The sequence below is a fragment of the Notothenia rossii genome (genome assembly GCF_949606895.1).
Source record: "Notothenia rossii genome assembly, chromosome: 11".
NCBI lineage: Eukaryota > Metazoa > Chordata > Actinopteri > Perciformes > Nototheniidae > Notothenia > Notothenia rossii.
The window spans coordinates 30368320-30392672 of record NC_136910.1 but is presented as its reverse complement, the minus strand read 5'-3'; the positions used below and the strand labels follow the sequence as shown (position 1 = coordinate 30392672).

The following is a 24353-nucleotide window of genomic DNA, read 5'->3' as shown; positions in this document are numbered from 1 at the left end:
CTTCGATGAAAATAACTTTCTAATATCCATAACTTTATGGGCTATTAGTTTAAAACTCGTCAGGCACTAGGAAGGATCACTTCTTCTTCAGGGCAGGGAAGGTTACGCAGTACGCAGGCTAATGTCCCGCAGCGGCTGCCTCTCTGGTGGTCTCCGGTACTGCACATTACTCCCGAGACGTTTTCAACAAAAAAAAAGTTTTACATTTTTTTTTTTTTTACATTTTTTTTTTTTAAGTGAAACATCCGGGGCTTTTCAGAAAACATCCAGGGCTTGAGCCCAAGTAGCCACCCCCTAGCGCCGCCACTGATTGAAACAAAACACAGTATAGACTGAGGAGTGACTCTCGTGAGTTTCATGTATTTTCTTCACTCCGCTGGGAAACTGCTCTCATGTCAAGAAGCATGAGATCAGTGCATGCGCTGCATCGTCCAATCAGTGAGCGATACACAGTAAGGGGGCGGCGCGAGTATCTGTGGATTTCATCGGAGGATGTTCTGGTGGTTCCTCGATTATCGCTCCTCCATTATCGCTCCTCGCTCCTCGGTCCTCCGGCAGAAATAAGCGCCATGGCACGCTACTCAAGATGGCGCAGACAAATCAACTTCCAGTGATACCGAGGACCGAGGAGCGAGGAAGTGAAAATAAACGACCTGAGAAGGACCCCACGCGAAGACACGTTGCTCGTGTTGTGTTCAAGGAACCTTTCCTTGGCCAGGAAAAACAGGCACTCGCTTGTTTAATTGTTTTGCGGTCTAGATTGTTTCTTTTGTTTTTTTTAAGTGAGAAGTTGTCGGACGGACGGACGGAACCCCCACAACGAAAACTCTTCGGTTCTCCAAGAATTACACAAGTCACCCAAATCAGCGTTAAAAAAGCGGGAGATCACATATAGACAACAGCAGGCTCCACATTCCATCCCCCAGGGGTCAATGATTAAAATGAACCTGCTGAATTCCAGGTGACTTGTTTAAAAGATGTAGCCCTTGGAAAGCCTGTACATGGTTTTGCCTGAAAAATGGGGCGTTGAATCAGGGGGTTAGTAGTTCAATCCCACCCTCAAAATGTCAAGTGTCCTTGGGCAAGATACTCAACCCCAAATTGCTCCTGTAGGCATCACTGGATTGAGTCGCTTTAGGTAAAAACATCAGCTAACTAGCATGTAGTGAATACAAATCCTGCCAAAAAGCCCAAACATATTGTGTTTTATATGAAAATGATATAAGTGCTGAAGGTCTCTCTGTTGTAACTCACACCCACCTGGTGTGTATCCTCTGTCCACAGTCAGGCTGGGGAAGGGCATGGGTCTCAGGCTGAACTTATTGTGTGTGAAGCCACAGGAGGGGGACGGCAGGATGCCCGGGTACTGAGAGGAGTCCAGGGCCGGCACCGGGATGGCACTGACCACCGCTGTACACACACACACACACACACACACACACACACACACACACACACACACACACACACACACACACACACACACACACACACACACACACACACACACACACACACACACACACACACACACACACACACACACACACACACACACACACACAAATGAAGAAACAGATACGGTCAGTTGCTGCAGTAAAAATAAAACCTGGCACATTATACTTCAACACTCCTACAGAGAAAAAAATCACGACATAAATCATAAAACAGCTGTAAAATATCCATTTACACCATGTTTTTAGGTATACAATGTTATATAAATCAGGGGGGGGGCAGGATGCTGGCTCCTGTTTCCCCTTGTTTCGAACAACGGGGTCTGATTGTATTAATCTCTGCTCAATGACTGTATGGGGTCAAAGAATTGACAATTTGGAGGGCTGTGATGCGCATCTTTTCTTTAGGTGTGTGTGTGTGTGTGTTGTTAAATTAAGTGGTGCTGTGATAATTTCAAGAGAAACACATTTGATTACAGCGGAGAGACGAGCAGAGATGAGCAGGTCTGATCAATACTCACATCGACACACACTGTGTGTGTGTGTGTGTGTGTGTGTGTGTGTGTGTGTGTATGTGTGTGTGTGTGTGTGTGTGTGTGTGTGTGTGTGTGTGTGTGTGTGTGTGTGTGTGTGTGTGTGTGTGTGTGTGTGTGTGTGTGTGTGTGTGTGTGTGTGTGTGTGTGTGTGTGTGTGTGTATGCAAGTGTGTGTGTTTTTTTTTTATTTGTGAGACAAAAACATAAATGTAACACAAGATTTAAAAAAGAAAGAACAACAAAGAGAAAGCGATTGATAAGAAAATGGACAGTGGAATAGAGACACAGTAAATATATAAGCAAACAGAAGACAAAATAATAAATGACTTTGGAACAAAGGGAAATGAAGAGGCAGCGGGTTTAGAATAACATGAAGTTAAGGCTCAGAAAAAGATAGATAGTAAACAAAACAAAGAAGAGGGCAGCAGAGAGAAGTGAGAGAAGAATGGAAGAAAGCTTAATTAAAAAATGTGTGTGAGATAAAGTCAGATAGTGAGATAGAAAGAGAGACAGGAGAAGACCAAACACAGAGATACAGATCACCAGATCCACTGAGCTGCAGAGGCAGGCAGGAAGAGTCTCTCACATCCACACACTGATCCACTACACCTGACACAGACTCCAGGTCAGTTCCTTCAATATGTTTGTAAATCAAATTCAACGTTTTGCTGCAGTATTTTGGTTCTTTATAGAACATTTAACTTATCTAAATTGTTTGTATTGTTTATTTTTTTGTATGTCTTTTTCTACGACTGTAGATACTGTATGTGTACTGTATATATGCTTTTAATGTTTTTATTTTATTATGTATATACTTTATTCCAACTTTTATATATTTTAATACCTGAACACACTGATGTTGTAACAAACTAATCTCCCAATTTGGGATCAATAAAGTATCTATATATCCATCTATATCTAATACTACACCATAAAAAGTGAGAAGAATGCTCATCCATTTATCCATCCTGACCGTGCATCTTTTATAAAACACAGTTATCTGGAATCAATAAAGTGCAGTGGTTTAGCGTGCTGATCTTCAGACCAGGGGCCCAGGGGAGACCCTTCCCACCTTAACCCCTACTGCAGTCAAGAAACATCCCCCTACATTTATCCAGTGGGTATTGTCCACAGTATTCAACGTATTACAGTACATCTACGTCTAATATATGTGATATGTAATTGAGCTCTTGGAAGAGCGTTAAAATAAATACCACAAATGATTATTGTTATTATAATAGCATAAAAATAGGACAGTAGTCCATTTCACATCAAACGTGCCGCTATACATTGAGATATTTCAATTTGTCCATGCGTGATAGTGTCATATATTAAAAGAGATCTGAAACTGGGCTACTTTTAAATGATCTGCTAAATTAAAACCACAGGGGGTCGTCCCGTCTTTCTGAATTATCTGTCCCAGTCCTAAGAGAAAATCAAGAATGTGATTGAAGTGAATATATTTATATTTAAGTGAATGCATTTGTTAGGAACATAATGGACATAGATACAGTATATAAAAGTTTAAAATCCTCTCTGTATTATAGGTTTTATTGTGCTTTTATTTAAAGGAAGAAATGTAGTAGGTATGTATGTAAGTAGATATTAAAACAACATCACTGTGAATATTCTAAACAAGGAAGAGAGGATCAACGCTAACTGTACGACATGTAACACTAACATACTCATCAAAGGTCCTCTCTAATTTATTGCTCTCATTTCTTCTGACAGGAACACATCAAATATTTCTTATGTATGTTGTCAATGAAAGCACACCAATTACAGATATAATGGGTGAGTATTGTACTGGTCATTTTGTTGTGCAACAGGAATGGTTCAACTACTGCAGAATACCTTTGAAATAAAACAAAAGCCAAAAGGTGAAACAAGGAAAGAAGAAAGAGAAGCCTCAGAAAGAATGAATGAATCCTCCCTCAGCAGCCTGATAATCAAAAATATGTTTCCATCCAAACTTCTTTCTCTCGGATCAAGGATCAAACTACATGACAGAGAGCAAAACCCAGAAAGAGAGAAGTGACATGAGAGTGGAGGACAGGTGTGTTTGTGAGCCTGAAGGCTGTGACCCACATATCACACCAGAGGTTGCCCTATACTTATCCCTGCCCATCATTTTGACGGACAGGAACGTAAGATTTGCGTCAAAATCCAGTATTACCCGTCGGCCTTTACACAACTCTGACGAGGGGGGATGGGGACGAGAGAGAGCACGCTAGTGAACTATCAACCGGGGGTGGGGAGGGGGGGGGAGAGCTTGCCTGTGAACTGTCAACGGGGGGAGCGCCGTGTTATGCATGCCCACTCAACCCAGTCTCACGGCATTTCGTGTTATAGTCACAATATTTAATCTATTGATTTGTTGACACGATTTTCCACTTTTTTTCGTGTCAATATCAAGCCACGATTATTGTTTTTATTTTAAATCGTATCATGTCGGACTTTTTTAGTCGTCCGCGAGGAAAAGAAATGGGGCTCAGAGCCTCAGAATACTGACATCTGTAGTTTTTAAATATTTTTTTCCTTCTAATTTATTATTATTTTCTAAATAAAACACTGTTATTTACTCAACAATATCACACAATTATCCTTGTTTTTATTTATTTGTTTGATTCCATAATCTCTGGCTTTTTTGGCAGGAAACTGAATTTCCAAATAAAATAACCGGAAACAGATACACACCCTCTGAACTGATTACCCAAGATCCTCAGCTCGGTGATTGGATGTTTTAGCCGCAATGCACGTTGGGATATAGTGTTAATGCGATATGAAATCCGAAAAACATTTAAAAAAAAAAAAATACTTTATTCCGAGTGTTCTTGCTTTTCTCTTTGAAAGTCATCACATAGCGGCATTGTAATACACGGTTTGGCTGCATTAAATATTACAGATCTGCCGTAGTTCTCTATTTATAGAGCCCTGATGAGAAGACTTCTAGACAAACAGGAAGAACTGCCGCCAAAACTGAATATGTGACGTGGATCTCCTTGCAGTATCAATAGTAATTCGGCTGACTTTTATATTTGATCCAATTGGTAGATAGGTTATTTTTACCCCATAACGGTGCACAGCTGATATAAAAGGACTTGTAGTTTTTAAAGATATTACTGATTTTCTTTGAATATAATAATGTAAACACTGAGTTGAGAGAATAGTCAGGGGTTTTGGGTGATGGGAGACACATCTATGGAATCAGAATTTCAATAGCTTACCATTAAATGACGGATATGCCTTTCTGTCTGTGATGTTTTACAAATCAGATATTAATGTGTAGAAGTAAAACATAAGAAATAGTACAGCAATATCCTGTAAAATGATGTGAAAACATGAATAAAACTACACATCTTCAGATGTTATACATACATAAGTGTCCTACACTAATAATACAAAGTTATTATTAGTATGCTGTGTGTACCTTGTGTGCATTTGTTTTCATATGTTATATTTGATGCAAAAAATATTAAGAGTACATACTTTCAGAGGGGGAAAGTAGAAGGTCAATGATAGAAATATAAAATATAAAAAATCAAGAAGATACTGTAAGTGATCTCTACAATAAAACAGTTTAGTGCTGGATGTACAAATATATTAATAGGAGGATGTGCAAAACAGACAAACTAATTAACCTTTATTAGCACATTAAATAATACTTTAGGTTAAGGTCTTCTTTTAAATAAGAAAAAAGTTTTAGGGGTATCTATCTACAGATAAATATTAAGCCTGACAAAGTACTTAACGTCTAATATATTGCTTTCCTGCAATGTTAACTATGTTGAAGCACTTATTTTAACTGATATTATACACATTAATTATACTCTTATGTATGTAGATAGTATAATAAATGTGCATAATTTGACAGTTTAATGGTGGAGGTATACACACATATTGATAGATGTCTTGTAATGCACTGTTGAGGAACATGTGACCCAAGTTTTTCATTCATTGCATAACTACACCGTAGTTGTGTATATGATTTGTCAATAAACCTTAGAAAATCTTGAAATCTTGAAAGGGATGTGAAAAATAGCAATTATATACAGTTTTTAATTAACTATTAGTAGATAATAACGAGTAATGAATATACTTTATAAAGATCTGCAGATAAATGTTTAGTCTTCTCAAGCACCAACTATCAAATATCTCTCCTGATTGTTGGCACTTGACAATCACCTTTCCCTAAATTTTACTCAGGTGTAACTAAAGTCTGCTTTAAGGGTTGTTTATATTTCACATCATTAATCAGAATCTGCAAAGTAACTCAAATAAATGTAGTGGAGTAAAAATACCAGGTTAACCTCTGAATTGTAGTGGAGCACAATTACAAAGTAACAATGAGCTATCATGTGGGTATACAGTGGGGCAATGTATGTATTTAGTCAGCCATCAATTGTGCAAGTTCTCCCACTTAAAAAGATGAGAGAGGCCTGTAATTTTCATCCTAGGTATACCTCAACTATGAGAGACAGAATGAGAAAGAAAAATCCAGAAAATCACATTGTCTGATTTTTAAAGAATTTATTTGCAAATGATGGTGGAAAATAACAAAAAGTTAATCTCAATACTTTGTTATATACCCTTTGTTGGCAATGACAGAGGTCAAACATTTTCTGTAAGTCTTCACAAGGTTTTCACACACTGTTGCTGGTATTTTGGCCCATTCCTCCATGCAGATCTCCTCTAGAGCAGTGATGTTTTGGGGCTGTCGCTGGGCAACACAGACTTTCAACTCCCTCCAAAGATTTTCTATGGGTTTGAGATCTGGAGACTGGCTAGGCCACTCCAGGACCTAGAAATGCTTCTTACGAAGCCACTCCTTCGTTGCCCGGGCGGTGTGTTTGGGATCATTTTCATGCTGAAAGACCCAGCCACGTTTCATCTTCAATGCCCTTGCTGATGGAAGGAGGTTGTCAGTCAAAATCTCACGATACATGGCCCCATTCATTCTTTCCTTTACACGGATCAGTCGTCCTGGTCCCTTTGCAGAAAAACAGCCCCAAAGCATGATGTTTCCATCCCCATGTTTCACAGTAGGTATGGTGTTCTTTGGATGCAACTCAGCATTCTTTCTCCTCCAAACACCTCTAGTTGAGTTTTTACCAAAAAGTTCTATTTTGGTTTCATCTGACCATATGACATTCTCCCAATCCTCTTCTGGATCATCTAAAAACTCTCTAGCAAACTTCAGACGGGCCTGGACATGTACTGGCTTAAGCAGGGGGACACGTCTTGCACTGCGGGATTTGAGTCCCTGGCGGCGTAGTGTGTTACTTATGGTAGCCTTTGTTACTTTGGTCCTAGCTCTCTGCAGGTCATTGACTAGGTCCCCCCGTGTGGTTCTGGGATTTTTGCTCACCGTTCTTGTGATCATTTTGACCCCACGGGGTGAGATCTTGCGTGGAGCCCCAGATCGAGGGAGATTATCAGTGGTCTTGTATGTCTTCCATTTTCTAATAATTGCTCCCACAGTTGATTTCTTCACACCAAACTGCTTACCTATTGCAGTTTCAGTCTTCCCAGGTCTACAATTTTGTTTCTGGTGTCCTTTGACAGCTCTTTGGTCTTGGCCATAGTGGAGTTTGGAGTGTGACTGTTTGAGGTTGTGGACAGGTGTCTTTTATACTGATAACGAGTTCAAACAGGTGCCATTAATACAGTTAACAAGTGGAGGACAGAGGAGGCTCTTAAAGAAGAAGTTACAGGTCTGTGAGAGCCATAAATCTTGTTTGTTTGTAGGTGACCAAATACTTATTTCCCAACATAATTTGCAAATAAATTCTTTAAAAATCAGACAATGTGATTTTCTGGATTTTTTTTTCTCATTTCGTCTCTCATAGTTGAGGTATACCTAAGATGAAAATTACAGGCCTCTCTCATCTTTTTAAGTGGGAGAACTTGCACAATTGGTGGCTGACTAAATACTTTTTTGCCCCAGTGTATATTAATGCTGCGCATTATGGACACAAGCGATTTTCACTCATTTATCAATTATATATTTTACATTTGATAACACCAATGTGTTTAATACTGGCAACTTCTAATTGTGGGAAAAACGAAAACGTTCCCAGTAGAAACGTCCCATAGAACATTTTGGATAGTCTGGCGTGGTTTTGTTCCATTTCAAACAGCTGTTTGACGCTCGGCGTAACCTTGGCGCACTGCCATTCCAACATCCAATCCCAGAGCTTGAAGATTAATCACAGGGTTTGTCAGGCAAAGGGACTGTAGTCCCAAACGATAGCTGAGGATTATGGGTAGTGTAGTGTCTTCGGCCATCCTAAACTCCAAAATGTTTTTCGGATTTCATATCGCATTAACACCATATCCCAACGTGCATTGCGGCTAAAACATCTAAATCACCAAGCTTAAACCATAGCTGAGGATCTTGGGTAATCAGTTCAGTGGCTGTGTATCGCAATGATGCTCGAAATGTCTCTTATAGGCCTACGTCTGTTTTCGGTTATTTTATTTAGAAAATTATGTTCCTGGCCACCATTTTGCGCCTCTGAGAAACCTTTAATGATCAAAATAAACGAGACCTCGCCTCCAAGGGTAAAACATTATTAACGTTGATGATCCTTCAGCACCATCATTAAGAATAATTAGCATGTGTCCAACATTTTTGTTCACAACTAAATACCTGCAAAATAATGGAAAACTATGACTATTTGTAATAGTAATAAGAAAATCAAACAATACTAACAAAGTAAACTTGAACCTGATAAAAATATAACTGCTGAACATCAGTATAAGCAAAACCATAGCATTTAGCATGTAGGTACCCACACACTCACACACATGCATGTGTTACTTACGTGTGTTGCTCGGCTGTGAGTCCATAGGAATCATCATTTTGCCTCGTGTTCCCCTCCTGCCGGCCAGCGAGCGGTCAAGGGTGGAGATACAGCTGGAGGCCTCGTCTCCGTCAGCTCCTGCAACATCCACACATTCACATATTCAAACAGGGATTCAAATATTTCCTCTCCGTCATTTAAGCTGTTAAACGAGAATTTAAAATGAGTTCCACTGACTCATTTTCTACTCGGAGAAAGTCACTTAAAACACTCATGATCAATCAGGCTTGATTTTACAGCTATGTAAAAAAAGATAAAGTATCATAATTATCAAATAAAACAGGTTTACAAAAGTGAATAACTGTTATTTACAGATGTAGCGGTTCATTTCAGACAGTTTGAAACGCGAGGGCCGTGATTGGTACGTGATCTGCCCTCGCTCAAGGGAAAACCTCCAGCTTGACTTGAGACCGCCCCCGTGATAGATAAATGTAATTATAATGAAGCCAGCTGCAATGGATCATTGATCCACCAGGGGGTGCAGTGGGGTTCCACACTGGAGCTCATGTGAAATAAAGTCAGATACAGTACACTGGATGTACAGCGGAACTTTTTAAGATCCATATGTCACGGTGCTAAATAAGAGACATGTAATCATTTACAAAACATCACCGTGTTGTTATTGAACAAAATAATGTTGTTTAGTCGAAAAAAATGAACAGGAGGAAATGCAGCCCGGCTCTCGATTTTTAATCCTAATTTAATCAACATTTTCACCACGATCATTTATGTTTATGTTCGCCGAATTGACATGAAATCACTGACACATATGAATATACTGTATTCAACTTCATTAAAACGTTATTAACGTGCCTAAAATCAGTAATTCACCAAAAAATTTTTATATTTTAATGGAGCCTCGTCGGCAGATCAGGATCCCAACGCGTAGCGGAGGGATCTTGATCTGCATGAAGGGTGTTATTTTCCCCATAAGGAACAAGTCGCTGCAAATTATCCCACTTATTACATGGCCACATTCTCAAGAAAAGTAACGACATGACTCCCAATATTAATTGAAATGCTTTTATGGATTTAGAAAATGTTTTTATTGATTTAAAAAATAGTTGTATTGATTTAAATTGACATGCATCCGCTCAGAAAAATAGTCCGTTGTTACCGTTTTTTAAACAGTCAGAATGAAACGGCAGCTCTCAGCTGTGTATTTACACAACTAATGGCCCATCAACCACAGATCTCTCCCCCCTCCCCCCTTGATCTTTCTTCTACAGCAACTAAATTAACTGTATGTTACTCTGAGTGACAAGCTTACAGTTAGACCAGGGGTCGGCAACCCGCGGGCCGCGGGCCGCATGCCGCCCTTTAAGCCCTGTGCTCTGGCTCCCTTGAGCTTAGACAAAAATAAGAAGGATATAAAATAAAAGTATTTGTAGGACTATTTATATGTTGTCGCACGGTTGAAAATGTTTCGTATCTTGTATTTTGAGGTGATACTGTGACACATAAATAAAAAACAAAACGGTTTTAATTAGGTCAACTAAAATATGCGTCACATCCTGCTACGGTCCCGAGCGAGCGCCTTTTCTTGGAGGCGCTCGCGCGGGGACCCCCGGCTCGATGAGCGAACTATGGATAAATCAAAGAAAAGTACCGGAGGAACACAGGATTTAATTCTGTGTGGACATAGTTATATGCTTTCACAGCAAACGATGCTGGTTTACCGGTATGTTTGATATGTAGAGAGAAGTTGTCAACGGTGCTGCAGCCTTTACGTATCGAGGAACAACACGGGAGAGGAAGACAGCTGACAATCTTCAGTCATAATTCAATGGGGTATGTAATTTATTTCAGAAAACACTTTTTGTTATATTCCATGGAATGCTCTTAATGTCCCGATAGCAATGAATATATTAAATGCTTTGACAATAAATACATACAAAAATGAATCTCTGGAAGCCGTAGCGCTGTAAAAATCACGACCAATCATTTTAGCCGACCCGGCTAAAATAACTGGATGGCCTACCTGCCTGTCAGCCTTCCATCTGTGCACAAACATATCTTGTGGCCTCATTGATGATGCGCGTTCGTGTGTGTTGGAGGAGGGACTCTGTAAGGAAGTCTGAAGGAAGAGGCCTATTTTTTCCGGTTGTGTATTTTCAAATTCTAGCGCACTCGAGCTGGTTTCTCCATTCTTAACTACCCTACCTTTAATTATTTTTAGGGTGCACCTATATGTTTTACTTATTTCAAAGTGGGCCCATTTTAATAATATTTTGTTTTCCTTCAAATGTGCAGAGGACTCCCCAAGTGCTGTGTTTAATTTATCTTAAAGTAGGCCTGTGTATTATTTGTAATTCTCCTTATAGGAGTTCTTTGTTTCTTATTAGAAGTTAACAGTTGTATATAATGTAATAAATAGCCTAATAAATGCAAAAAAACTGTAGTTTTTGTCTGATATAACAATAAATACAACTTTATTAGCTATCAAACTATGAAATATGTTTTGCGGCTCCAGACAAAACATTTTTTGAGAAAAAGGAGCAAAATGGCTCTTTTGGTCAAAAAGGTTGCAGACCCCTGAGTTAGACACAACACTGTCATTGCAAGTGACCCTCAGTTAGTTGACTTTTATGTTCAACTGCTAAATTCGTGACTGATAAAAAAGGGCTTCTACTGTACCTAATTACCTTAACACTAGAACCACCAGAGTTTCCGTCAAAAAACGTTCAATCCCGCTATTAGAATGCAATTTTTAACAAAATAGGGTGCTACATAACATACTTTCAGGAAAAGCCACGGACTGGGAGACTTTAATATTTTATTGAAAAAAAGTTACATTGCACATATCACACAAATTGACCCGGTTCTAGTGTTAAATAAACTCACTAATTAATTAAACCAGTTCAATACGCATTATTCTTATTCTTATCATTCTTTATGAGCGCATAAATAGTCTTAAAATCAGATCTGTTTTTTAAATGAAATCTGACGGCAGGCAGTTAGCTCTGATCACCTATGATAAATGCGCCACACCTAATCCATTCAGCCACAGAGCTCCCTCTATAGAAATCAAGCTGTAGACGGTGTGAAAGCACCTATTGTTTTAAATAATGGTCGGAATGTGACCTGTGAGCCTTCTGAATTACCGTGGGACAGCACATTCTAAACTAAAAAGTTCAATCAATAAAGTAACATCTTATCTTATCTTATCTTAATAATATCTTCATATTAATAATAATAATAATAAATCATTCAGTATGTGTCCGAAAGGGAGCAGGAGGAAGCAAACACAAAAATATTCAAAAAATATACTGCATATTAAAGCAAACGATTGTAAAGGTAAAAGTATGAGCATAACAAATAAAGAAGTGTAATGTAAACATTTACATTATTATTATGATTATTTAATATATAAAGACTATATATTATTGAATTACAAGATTAGATATACTTTAGTTGATCTAAAATATTGATGTGTTCAAATGCTCTTCAAAACACAACTGAAAGTCCATGAAACTTGTCTTTCTGTATTTGTGAATGAAGCGCCATCTCCTGGTTAAAACCTGAAATTGAAAATCTGGCAACGCCCTCTTGGAAAATAGTGGGAGGGTATAAATACATGAATCAGCATCCATCTTGTACCTGAGTGGCTGCTCTTACTGCCCATCTGGCTCTCTGATTGGCTGTGTGCCACTTGGGGGAGGTCCTGGCAGGACTGGATGGGCGAATCACGTCCGGACGGGGCGATGCTTGGAGCTTTCTCCATGTTCTTCATCTCCATCTCCTCATGGTGGATCCACAGGTCAGGGGGCCGCAGGTCCTTCTGGCTGCCTTTCCTCTTACTGGCACTGTGGCTTGCTCTCTTCCTGCACAGAGGACGAGATAGGTGAGGAAGGGAGGTAAACATGTGAGGAAGGGAGGTAAACATGTGTAAACATGTGAGGAAGGGAAGTAAACGTGTGAGGAAGCGAGGTAAACATGTGAGGAAGGGAAGTAAACGTGTGAGGAAGCGAGGTAAACATGTGAGGAAGGGAAGTAAACGTGTGAGGAAGCGAGGTAAACATGTGAGAAAGCGAGGGAAACGTGAGGAAGAACAGGAGACAGACCAATATAAATGGACAACACAGTGTATTATGGGTGGAATGCTTATACAGTCATGTTACAAAGCAAACATCTAAATTCCAGCAGAGCATGAAGGCACCATGACAGAAACATCAGAGTGCAGCCTGGCTCATGTTTACTGCATTCAAAGAAAACACAGCAGCAGACAGGTATTGGTGCATGGAGAGGTGGGGTCTGATCTGTTGTGCTACAACAAACATATTAGATTTTTTGAGGTACATTATAAAATATCACTAACCAGATTGCAATAAAACACCTATTGAAACGCAATGAAATAAATGACCCAGATGTAATTAGCCACTGAGGTCAGGTCCATCCCAGGTGTAAGTAAAACAGCATTAGAGATTTGATTTGAACACAGGTTCAGACCGGTTCGGGCCTCTTACTTCCTCTGCTGGGCGGAAGAGTGCCGGGTGCAGATGAGGGCCACGATGACCACCACCACCACAGTGATGGCCCCCACCGACACCACGATGATCACCAGCAGGTTACTTTTCTTCTGAGGCGTGGCGCTGCCGTGTGGGGGGCGCATCTGACCAATGGGAGACTCTGTTAGGTACAAAAGACAAGAAGGTAAAATCAAATATTAAACACTTTAACTTTTGCAAACCATTGTTCATATAGTCAACTTCATAACAGTTTACTTGGACATACTGTATGTGAAACGAAAACCAAACACTTTTGAATGATTACCATGCCTTTGACAAAATACCTTGAATTTCAATCTTTTTATTTCACAATTGCTATTTCGAATTATAATTCAAATGTTGTCATCGTTTATATTTGCATGTACGCAGAAGTTGCTTCGTTATGAAAGCCGACATAGGCTATGTTATCATGACATGAAGACTCAAGATGTAAGTGAGTTATTGTGTATAAAACTCAACTGTTATTTGAATCCCAGAACAAAAACTGAAAAATAAATATAGGCATTTCTCTCTCAAATCTCCATGATGCTGTTCATTCACTGTATCTCAGTATTTCATTAAAGTGTACAGTACATATGCAATAGGAAATAACTTATTTCATACATATTTCTATTTAAACATTAGTGATTTAACGTCAAGGACAATTTAAGAAAGCCTGGCATGAAAACACAATGCTTCTGCTACCAGTCAATACACTGTGTGTGTGTGTGTGTGTGTGTGTGTGTGTGTGTGTGTGTGTGTGTGTGTGTGTGTGTGTGTGTGTCTGTGTGTGTGTGTGTGTGTGTGTGTGTGTGTGTGTGTGTGTGTGTGTGTGTGTGTGCGTGTGTGTGTGTGTGTGTGTGTGTGTGTGTGTGTGTGTGTGTGTGTGTATGTGTGTGTGTGTGTGTGTGTGTGTGACAGGTGTAAAGGGAGAGAGGAGATTGATGACATGCTCTGTCATTCATTAACCCGACCTTGGAGCAGAGGGAGAGAAAATGGGAAACAAAGGGGGAGCATGAAGTATGGAGAGGAGAGGAGAGAGTGTGAAGAGAGAGGAAGAGAGATGGGGGGGTGATAGATGAGAGAAAGAGAAAGGGCATGACGGCATTCTGAAGAAAGGAGAGAGGCAGAAGATGGTTGAAAGTCTGACGAAGCAAAATATGTGAGAGGTACTTTACCTCCCTCACCTCTCTCCCCTTCTCTGCGCTCAGTGGTCTCTCTCAATGAGAAGCACAATCCATCACACTGCAGCTGCCCCATTTCCCGTTCCCTGCTTTTAGTTAGATTTGATCCTCCTCTCCTTTTTTTTCTAAAACAAGTTTCATGTCTTTTCTAACAGAACTCTGGCCCTTTGCTACAACCTTTAAGGTGCTTAGAAAGGTCCTCAGGTCATTCCAATGTGGGGGGTTCTACCTCTGGGTAGGGGATACGATTCAATCTAACTGGCAGTTGTTGAGATATCAGTACGAGAAAACAACACGCTGCCTCCATATACTGTACACCCCCCCAGCAGGATCAGTTACCCCAGGTGGGGAAAGTACTCAGATCTTGTACTTTAGTAAAAGTAGAAGTACCACAGTGTAGGAATACTCTGTTACAGTAAAAGTCCTGCATTCAAAATGTTACTCAAGTACAAGTACAAAAGTATTACCATCAAAATATAGTGAAAGTAGCGACAGTAAAAGTTGTCACTGTGCAGATTGGTCCATTTCAGAATAATACAGTGGGGCAAAAAAGTATTTAGTCAGCCACCAATCGTGCAAGTTCTCCCACTTAAAAAGATGAGAGGCCTGTAATTTTCATCCTAGGTATACCTCAACTATGAGAGACAAAATGAGAAAAAAAAAATCCAGAAAATCACATTGTCTGATTTTTAAAGAATGTATTTGTAAATTATGGTGGAAAATAAGTATTTGGTCAATGACAAAAGTTCATCTCAATAATTTGTTATATACACTTTGTTGGCAATGACAGAGGTCAAACGTTTTCTGTAAGTCTTCACAAGGTTTTCACACACTGTTGCTGGTATTTTGGCCCATTCCTCCATGCAGATCTCCTCTAGAGCAGTGATGTTTTGGGGCTGTCGCTGGGCAACACAGACTTTCAACTCCCTCCAAAGATTTTCTATGGGGTTGAGATCTGGAGACTGGCTAGGCCACTCCAGGACCTTGAAATGCTTCTTACGAAGCCACTCCTTTGTTGCCCGGGCGGTGTGTTTGGGATCATTGTCATGCTGAAAGACCCAGCCACGTTTCATCTTCAATGCCCTTGCTGATGGAAGGAGGTTGTCACTCAAAATCTCACAATACATGGCCCCATTAATTCTTTCCTTTACACTAGGGGTGCACCGAATGGGAAATTATTGGCCGAAACCGATACCGAAAATAGGAAACATTTGGCCGAAAAACCGAATGCCGAAAGGCCGAAAATGATTAATAGAAATATATATATATATAATGTATACATTTTTTACCAATGTTGTTCAGCTACCTGATTATGGAAAAAGACATGATTATGGCAAAACTTAACTTAAATAATAATCACTATTATGGGTCCATAAAACATTTATTCAGCACTTTTGAATGCATACAGTACATTCATTCCAAGTCAAGTGCATTTTCTTTTCTCTGTAGGATAACTACAACAAAGTGCATTCAGAACAAAGCCAAGGTGCTTTAAAACTGCATAAACATCTAGGCCAGTAGGCCTACAACAAAATAGTGTAAATAAAGACTGTAACAGCCAGGCCATCAACAACAACAAATGCACCTATAAGTTTGGTAACCTAACGTGTTGTTGTGATGACATAATCAAAACGCGGCGACAAGCACGGCGCGCGACCATGCCAGGACCATGCTCGCGGCTGGCTCACAGCCAACATGTCTGCCGCTTGGAGATATTTCAAAATATCAGAGAAAGAGGCGCGGATTGCGATTTGTAAAACGTGTTCCGCTGACATTTCTCGAGGGGGTGTAACTGCAAAGACTTTCACCACTTCGGGATTACTCCACCACTTGAAATCAAAACACCCGGACAAATATGCGGAGTATGATCAACGTAACCCTGTTCTCTGACATTCGATGATATGTTTTCGGTGCTAAAACCCAGCCGAAAGCTGAAAGGGCCTTTTTAACCATTTTCGACCGATAATATTCGGTGGCCGAATATTCGGTGCATCCCTACTTTACACGGATCAGTCGTCCTGGTCCCTTTGCAGAAAAACAGCCCCAAAGCATGATGTTTCCACCCCCATTTTTCACAGTAGGTATGGTGTTCTTTGGATGCAATTCAGCATTCTTTCTCCTCCAAACACGTCTAGTTTTTTTTTTTTTTTCGGTTTCACCTGACCATATGACATTCTCCCAATCCTCTTCTGGATCATCTAAATCAGGGGTCGGCAACCCCTGGCACGCGGCACCGTAACCACTGGCACACTAGGAATAAGTGGAATAAGTGTACAAAATATTTACATTTTATTTTCGGATCATGAACGAGACCGCCGCCAGAGCGCGTCTCCCCGTTACCTGCAGAAGGAAGCCATGCACGCAACGTAGCCCCGCTCTCTTTAACTCCAGGTGACTTTCTGCCGCTTTCCTCCGTGGTGCAGTGCTGATTGTTTCACCACGGAGGAAAGCACTTAACAAATTGCAGTAGACCTACCCATAAGGAGCTGTACAAATGCTGCAGTTTTTGCGTTGCTGTGTCTTTAGTTGAAAGCCCAGTGGCGATCTGCTCATCTCTCATGGAAATAATATGCTACAAAGGGGCCGACTGGCCATCTGTGTGTTGAACTTTCCTGTCGGCTCCCAGACCGTAGTCGAGGAGGGCAGAAGCAACAAGCTTCAGGTTAATAACCCACTATAGCTCAAATGACTGGAGAGAGGCGAGCTCTTCTTGGGAGGCCGTTACATTTATTTAGTTGTTCTTCTGTTTCACAAAATACATCACAGACCTCTGTTTTTCTGCTGCCTCGTTTCACTTCCAGAAACATACACACGTTCCCTCACTGTCGCTCTACCATCCACAAACACAAATGCACAAGCCACACCCCTCTCTCTCTCTCTCTCTCTTAAAGGGACAGCGATCTCATCTCACTCTGCACGACCCTAATATATATATATATATATATATATATATATATATATATATATATAATATATATACAGTCTATGCCCTAATATCATAACGTGTGTATTCTGGAGAATCACAGAACGGACGATCGTCCTTATTATTATGCCGTTTAAATCAAATATTGAAATGTGTTTGTTTAATTCGGCATCATGTAAGTTGCGCTGACAGGTCCACACACTGCTTCCCCGCAGCGAGGCTCCCCCCACCCTCATGCTGATAGTTCACGAGCGTCAAGCTGCTCAACCCCCCCCCCCCATTTCTTTTTTTTAATGGCACTTCATATCAAAAAGGTTGCCGACCCCTGATCTAAATGCTCTCTAGCAAACTTCAGACGGGCCTGGACATGTACTGGCTTAAGCAGGGGGACACGTCTGGCACTGCAGAATTTGAGTCCCTGGCGGTGTAGTGTGTTACTGATGGTAGCCTTTGTTACTTTGGTCCCAGCTCTCTGCTGGTCATTGACTAGGTCCCCCCGTGTGGTTCTGGGATTTTTGCTCACCGTTCTTGTGATCATTTTGACCCCACAGGGTGAGATCTTGCGTGGAGCCCCAGATCGAGGGAGATTATCAGTGGTCTTGTATGTCTTCCATTTTCTAATAATTGCTCCCACAGTTGATTTCTTCACACCAAGCTGCTTACCTGTTGCAGATTCAGTCTTCCCAGCCTGGTGCAGGTCTACAATGTTGTTTCTGGTGTCCTTTGAAAGCTCTTTGGTCTTGGCCATAGTGGAGTTTGGAGTGTGACTGTTTGAGGTTGTGAACAGGTATCTTTTATACTGATAACAAGTTCAAACAGGTGCCATTAATACAGTTAACAAGTGGAGGACAGAGGAGGCTCTTAAAGAAGAAGTTACAGGTCTGTGAGAGCCAGAAATCTTGTTTGTTTGTAGGTGACCAAATACTTATTTTCCACCATAATTTGCAAATAAATTCTTTAAAAATCAGACAATGTGATTTTCTAGATTTTTTTTTTCTCCTTTTGTCTCTCATAGTTGAAGTATACCTAGGATGGAAATTACAGGCCTCTCTCATCTTTTTAAGTGGGAGAACTTGCACAATTGGTGGCTGACTAAATACTTTTTTGCCCCACTGTATATATGATATGTTTTATAATGATTGATCATGAAAGTGTTCTCAAAGCTGGTAAAGGTGCAGCTAGTTTGAATGACTTTGTATACTACAGGGTAGCTTGTGAATTTACTCAAGGTGGAACTAAAGTCTGATTTAACACTTGATTATATTTCACATCATTCATCCACATCTGAAAAGTAACTAAAGGGATTAGATACATGTAGTGGAGTAAAAGTAAACCTTTTACCTCTGAATTGCAGTGGGGTAGAAGTACAGAGTATTAACAAATTCAAATATTCAAGTAAAGAATGGGTACCTCAAAATGAGCAAATGTACTTAGCTACTTTACACCAATGTATCAACCTGCTATGATCTTGCCATGCTTGCTACCTGGTCATTTGATTTTACACAGTGAGGGGGTTATTATTTCAAATGAAAATTGATTGGACGTTTGGCAGCGGGGTGTGGTTAGGGCGCCGGCTGCTGGAGTGAAAGGAGTGGCTCGGCCGAAGGCCAGACAGCTGATTGAAATCAAGTAATCAGTAGCGCCTGAACAGGGACAATCATGTCGGAAGGAGAAACCCCGCTGGGTCAGGCCCTCCAACGTCTCGCCCACATGCAGGAGACCACCACAGCATTGCAGTGACAGCAGAGCGAGGCTCTGCTCGGGATCGCCATGAGCAAGCGCGAGGACCGGGCTCTCCTACGGGATAATTCCCCTGGTCTCATTCGCATGGTCTCATTCCCCTAGTCTCATTCCCCTGGTCTCATTGCTCTGGTCTCATTGCTCTGGTCTCATTCCTGTGGTCTCATTCCCCTGGTCTCATTCCCCTGGTCTCATTCCCCTGGTATCATTGTTCTGGTTTCATTACTCTGGTGTCATTTCCCTGGTCTCATTCCCCTGGTATCATTCCCCTGGTCTCATTCCTCTGGTCTCAATCCCCTGGTCTCATTGCTCTAGTCTCATTGCTCTGGTTTCATTGCTCTGCTGTCATTCCCCTGGTCTCATTCCTCTGGTCTCATTGCTCTGGTCTCTTTCCCCTGGTCTCATTCCCCTGGTCTCATTGATCTGGTCTCATTCCCCTGGTCTCATTCCTCTGGTCTCATTCCCCTGGTCTCATTGCTCTGGTCTCATAGCTCTGGTCTCATTCCTCTGGTCTCATTCCTCTGGTCTCATTGCTCTCGTCTCATTCCCCTGGTCTCATTGCCCTGGTCTCATTCCCCCGGTCTCATTGCTCTGGTCTCATTCCCCTGGTCTCATTCTCCTGGTCTCATTGCTCTGGTCTAATTGCTCTGGTCTCATTGCTCTGGTATCATTCCTCTGGTCTCATTGCTCTCGTCTCATTCCCCTGGTCTCATTGCCCTGTTCTCATTGCCCTGGTCTCATTGCTCTGGTCTCATTGCTCTGGTCTCATTCCTCTGGTCTTATTGCTCTGGTCTCATTCCCCTGGTCTCATTGCTCTGGTCTCATTCCTCTGGTCTCATTCCTCTGGTCTCATTCCACTGGTCTCATTCCCCTGGTCTCATTGCTCTGGTCTCATTCCGCTGGTCTCATTGATCTGGTCTCATTCCCCTGGTCTCATTCCTCTGGTCTCATTCCCCTGTTCTCATTCCCCTGGTTTCATTGCTCTGGTCTCATTGATCTGGTCTCATTCCCCTGGTCTCATTGCTCTCGTCTCAGTCCCCTGGTCTCATTGATCTGGTCTGATTGCTCTGGTCTCATTGCTCTGGTCTCATTCCTCTGGTCTCATTCCCTTGGTCTCATTCTCCTGGTCTCATTCCTCTGGTCTCATTGCTCTCGTCTCATTCCTCTGGTCTCATTCCCCTGGTCTCATTCCTCTGGTCTGATTGCTCTGGTCTCATTCCCCTGGTCTTATTCCCCTGGTCTCATTCGCCTGGTCTCATTGATCTGGTCTCATTCCCCTGGTCTCATTGATCTGGTCTCATTCCCCTGGTCTCATTCCTCTGGTGTCATTCCCCTGGTCTCATTGCTCTGGTCTCATTGCTCTGGTCTCATTCCCCTGGTGTCATTCCCCTGGTCTCATTGCTCTGGTCTCATAGCTCTGGTCTCATTGCCCTGATCTCATTCCCCCGGTCTCATTGCTCTGGTCTCATTCCCCTGGTCTCATCACTCTGGTCTCATTGCTCTGGTCTCATAGCTCTGGTCTCATTCCCCTGGTCTCATTCCCCTGTTCTCATTGCTTTGGTCTCATTCCTCTTGTCTCATTCCCCTGGTCTCATTCCCCTGGTCTCATTCCTCTGGTCTCATCCCCCTGGTCTCATTCCCCTGGTCTCATTCCCCTGGTGTCTTTCCTCTAGTCTCGTTCCTCTGGTCTCATTCCTCTGGTCTCACCCCCCTGGTCTCATTGCTCTGGTCTCATTGCTCTGGTCTCATTGCTCTGGTCTCATTCCTCTGGTCTCATTCCCCTGGTATCATTCCCCTGGTCTCATTCCTCTGGTGTCATTCCCCTGGTCTCATTCCTCTGGTCTCATTTCTCTGGTCTCATTCCCCTGGTCTCATTCTCCTGGTCTCATTGCCCTGGTCTCATTGCTCTGGTCTCATTCCTCTGGTCTCATTCTCCTGGTCTCATTGCCCTGGTCTCATTGCTCTGGTCTCATTCCTCTGGTCTCATTCCTCTGGTCTCATTCCCCTGGTCTCATTCCTCTGGTCTCATTGCTCTGGTCTCATTCCCCTGGTCTTATTCCTCTGGTCTCATTCCCCTGGTCTCGTTGATCTGGTCTCATTCCCCTGGTCTCATTGATCTGGTCTCATTCCCCTGGTCTCATGCTTCTGGTCTCATTCCCCTGGTCTCATTGCTCTGGTCTCATTGCTCTGGTCTCATTCCCCTGGTCTCATTCCCCTGTTCTCATTCCCCTGGTCTCATTCCCCTGGTATCATTCCCCTGGTCTCATTCCTCTGGTCTCAATCCCCTGGTCTCATTGCTCTAGTCTCATTGCTCTGGTTTCAATGCTCTGGTGTCATTCCCCTGGTCTCATCCCTCTGGTCTCATTGCTCTGGTCTCATAGCTCTGGTCTCATTCCACTGGTCTCATTCCCCTGTTCTCATTGCTCTGGTCTCATTCCTCTTGTCTCATTCCCCTGGTCTCATTCCCCTGGTCTCATTCCTCTGGTCTCATCCCCCTGGTCTCATTCCCCTGGTCTCATTCCCCTGGTCTCTTTCCTCTAGTCTCGTTCCTCTGGTCTCATTCCTCTGGTCTCACCCCCCTGGTCTCATTGCTCTGGTCTCATTGCTCTGGTCTCATTGCTCTGGTCTCATTCCTCTGGTCTCATTCCCCTGGTATCATTCCCCTGGTCTCATTCCTCTGGTCTCAATCCCCTGGTATCATTGCTCTAGTCTCATTGCTCTGGTTTCATTGCTCTGGTGTCATTCCCCTGGTCTCATTCCTCTGGTATCATTGCTCTGGTCTCTTTCCCCTGGTCTCATTCCCCTGGTCTCATTGCTCTGGTCTCATTCCCCTGGTCTCATTGCTCTGGTTTCATTCCTCTGGTCTTATTGCTCTGGTCTCATTCCCCTGGTCTCATTCCTCTGGTCTCATTGCTCTGGTCTCATTCCCCTGGTCTCATTGATCTGGTCTCATTCCCCTGGTCTCATTGATCTGGTCTCATTCCCCTGGTCTCATTCCTCTGGTCTCATTCCCCTGGTCTCATGCTTCTGGTCTCATTCCCCTGGTCTCATTGCTCTGGTCTCATTGCTCTGGTCTCATTCCCCTGGTCTCATTCCCCTGTTCTCATTGCTCTGGTCTCATTCCTCTGGTCTCATTCCCCTGGTCTCATTCCCCTGGTATCATTCCCCTGGTCTCATTCCTCCGGTCTCAATCCCCTGGTCTCATTGCTCTAGTCTCATTGCTCTGGTTTCATTGCTCTGGTGTCATTCCCCTGGTCTCATCCCTCTGGTCTCATTGCTCTGGTCTCATAGCTCTGGTCTCATTCCCCTGGTCTCATCCCCCTGTTCTCATTGCTCTGGTCTCATTCCTCTTGTCTCATTCCCCTGGTCTCATTCCCCTGGTCTCATTCCTCTGGTCTCATTCCCCTGGTCTCATTCCCCTGGTCTCATTTTCCTGGTCTCTTTCCTCTAGTCTCGTTCCTCTGGTCTCATTCCTCTGGTCTTACCCCCCTGGTCTCATTGCTCTGGTCTCATTGCTCTGGTCTCATTCCTCTGTTCTCATTCCCCTGGTATCATTCCCCTGGTCTCATTCCTCTGGTCTCAATCCCCTGGTCTCATTGCTCTAGTCTCATTGCTCTGGTTTCATTGCTCTGGTGTCATTCCCCTGGTCTCATTCCTCTGGTCTCATTGCTCTGGTCTCTTTCCCCTGGTCTCATTCCCCTGGTCTCATTGCTCTGGTCTCATTCCTCTGGTCTCATTGCTCTGGTTTCATTCCTCTGGTCTTATTGCTCTGGTCTCATTCCCCTGGTCTCATTCCTCTGGTCTCATTGCTCTGGTCTCATTCCCCTGGTCTTATTCCCCTGGTCTCATTCCCCTGATCTCATTGATCTGGTCTCATTCCCCTGGTCTCCTTGATCTGGTCTCATTCCCCTGGTCTCATTCCTCTGGTCTCATTCCCCTGGTCTCATTCCCCTGGTCTCATTGCTCTGGTCTCATTCCTCTGGTCTCATTCCCCTGGTCTCATTGCTCTGGTCTCATTCCTCTTGTCTCATTCCCCTGGTCTCATTCCCCTGGTCTCATTCCTCTGGTCTCATCCCCCTGGTCTCATTCCCCTGGTCTCATTCCCCTGGTCTCTTTCCTCTAGTCTCGTTCCTCTGGTCTCATTCCTCTGGTCTCACCCCCCTGGTCTCATTGCTCTGGTCTCATTGCTCTGGTCTCATTGCTCTGGTCTCATTCCTCTGGTCTCATTCCCCTGGTATCATTCCCCTGGTCTCATTCCTCTGGTCTCAATCCCCTGGTATCAATGCTCTAGTCTCATTGCTCTGGTTTCATTGCTCTGGTGTCATTCCCCTGGTCTCATTCCTCTGGTATCATTGCTCTGGTCTCTTTCCCCTGGTCTCATTCCCCTGGTCTCATTGCTCTGGTCTCATTCCCCTGGTCTCATTGCTCTGGTTTCATTCCTCTGGTCTTATTGCTCTGGTCTCATTCCCCTGGTCTTATTCCTCTGGTCTCATTGCTCTGGTCTCATTCCCCTGGTCTTATTCCCCTGGTCTCATTCCCCTGGTCTCATTGATCTGGTCTCATTCCCCTGGTCTCATTGATCTGGTCTCATTCCCCTGGTCTCATTCCTCTGGTCTCATTCCCCTGGTCTAATGCTTCTGGTCTCATTCCCCTGGTCTCATTGCTCTGGTCTCATTGCTCTGGTCTCATTCCCCTGGTCTCATTCCCCTGTTCTCATTGCTCTGGTCTCATTCCTCTGGTCTCATTCCCCTGGTCTCATTCCCCTGGTATCATTCCCCTGGTCTCATTCCTCCGGTCTCAATCCCCTGGTCTCATTGCTCTAGTCTCATTGCTCTGGTTTCATTGCTCTGGTGTCATTCCCCTGGTCTCATCCCTCTGGTCTCATTGCTCTGGTCTCATAGCTCTGGTCTCATTCCCCTGGTCTCATTCCCCTGTTCTCATTGCTCTGGTCTCATTCCTCTTCTCTCATTCCCCTGGTCTCATTCCCCTGGTCTCATTCCTCTGGTCTCATTCCCCTGGTCTCATTCCCCTGGTCTCATTTTCCTGGTCTCTTTCCTCTAGTCTCGTTCCTCTGGTCTCATTCCTCTGGTCTCACACCCCTGGTCTCATTGCTCTGGTCTCATTGCTCTGGTCTCATTGCTCTGGTCTCATTCCTCTGGTCTCA

The 24353-nt window shown here is 42.8% G+C and overlaps 1 protein-coding gene across 4 annotated transcripts in view; it reads right to left on the bottom strand.

Moving 5' to 3' along the window:
* Window positions 1-24353, bottom strand: part of dcc (DCC netrin 1 receptor) — a 496426-nt gene that overhangs the window by 86418 nt on the left and 385655 nt on the right. For 3 of the 4 annotated variants that reach the window (XM_079658229.1, XM_079658231.1, XM_079658230.1), the window contains exons 23-26: window positions 13322-13484; window positions 12456-12679; window positions 8817-8933; window positions 1255-1410 (exon numbers count right to left, since the gene is read on the bottom strand). In XM_079658229.1, coding sequence (XP_079514355.1) covers window positions 1255-1410; window positions 8817-8933; window positions 12456-12679; window positions 13322-13484 — 660 coding nt within the window. The remainder of the gene's footprint in view (window positions 1-1254; window positions 1411-8816; window positions 8934-12455; window positions 12680-13321; window positions 13485-24353) is intronic. The other variant, XM_079658232.1, reaches the window with a different exon arrangement.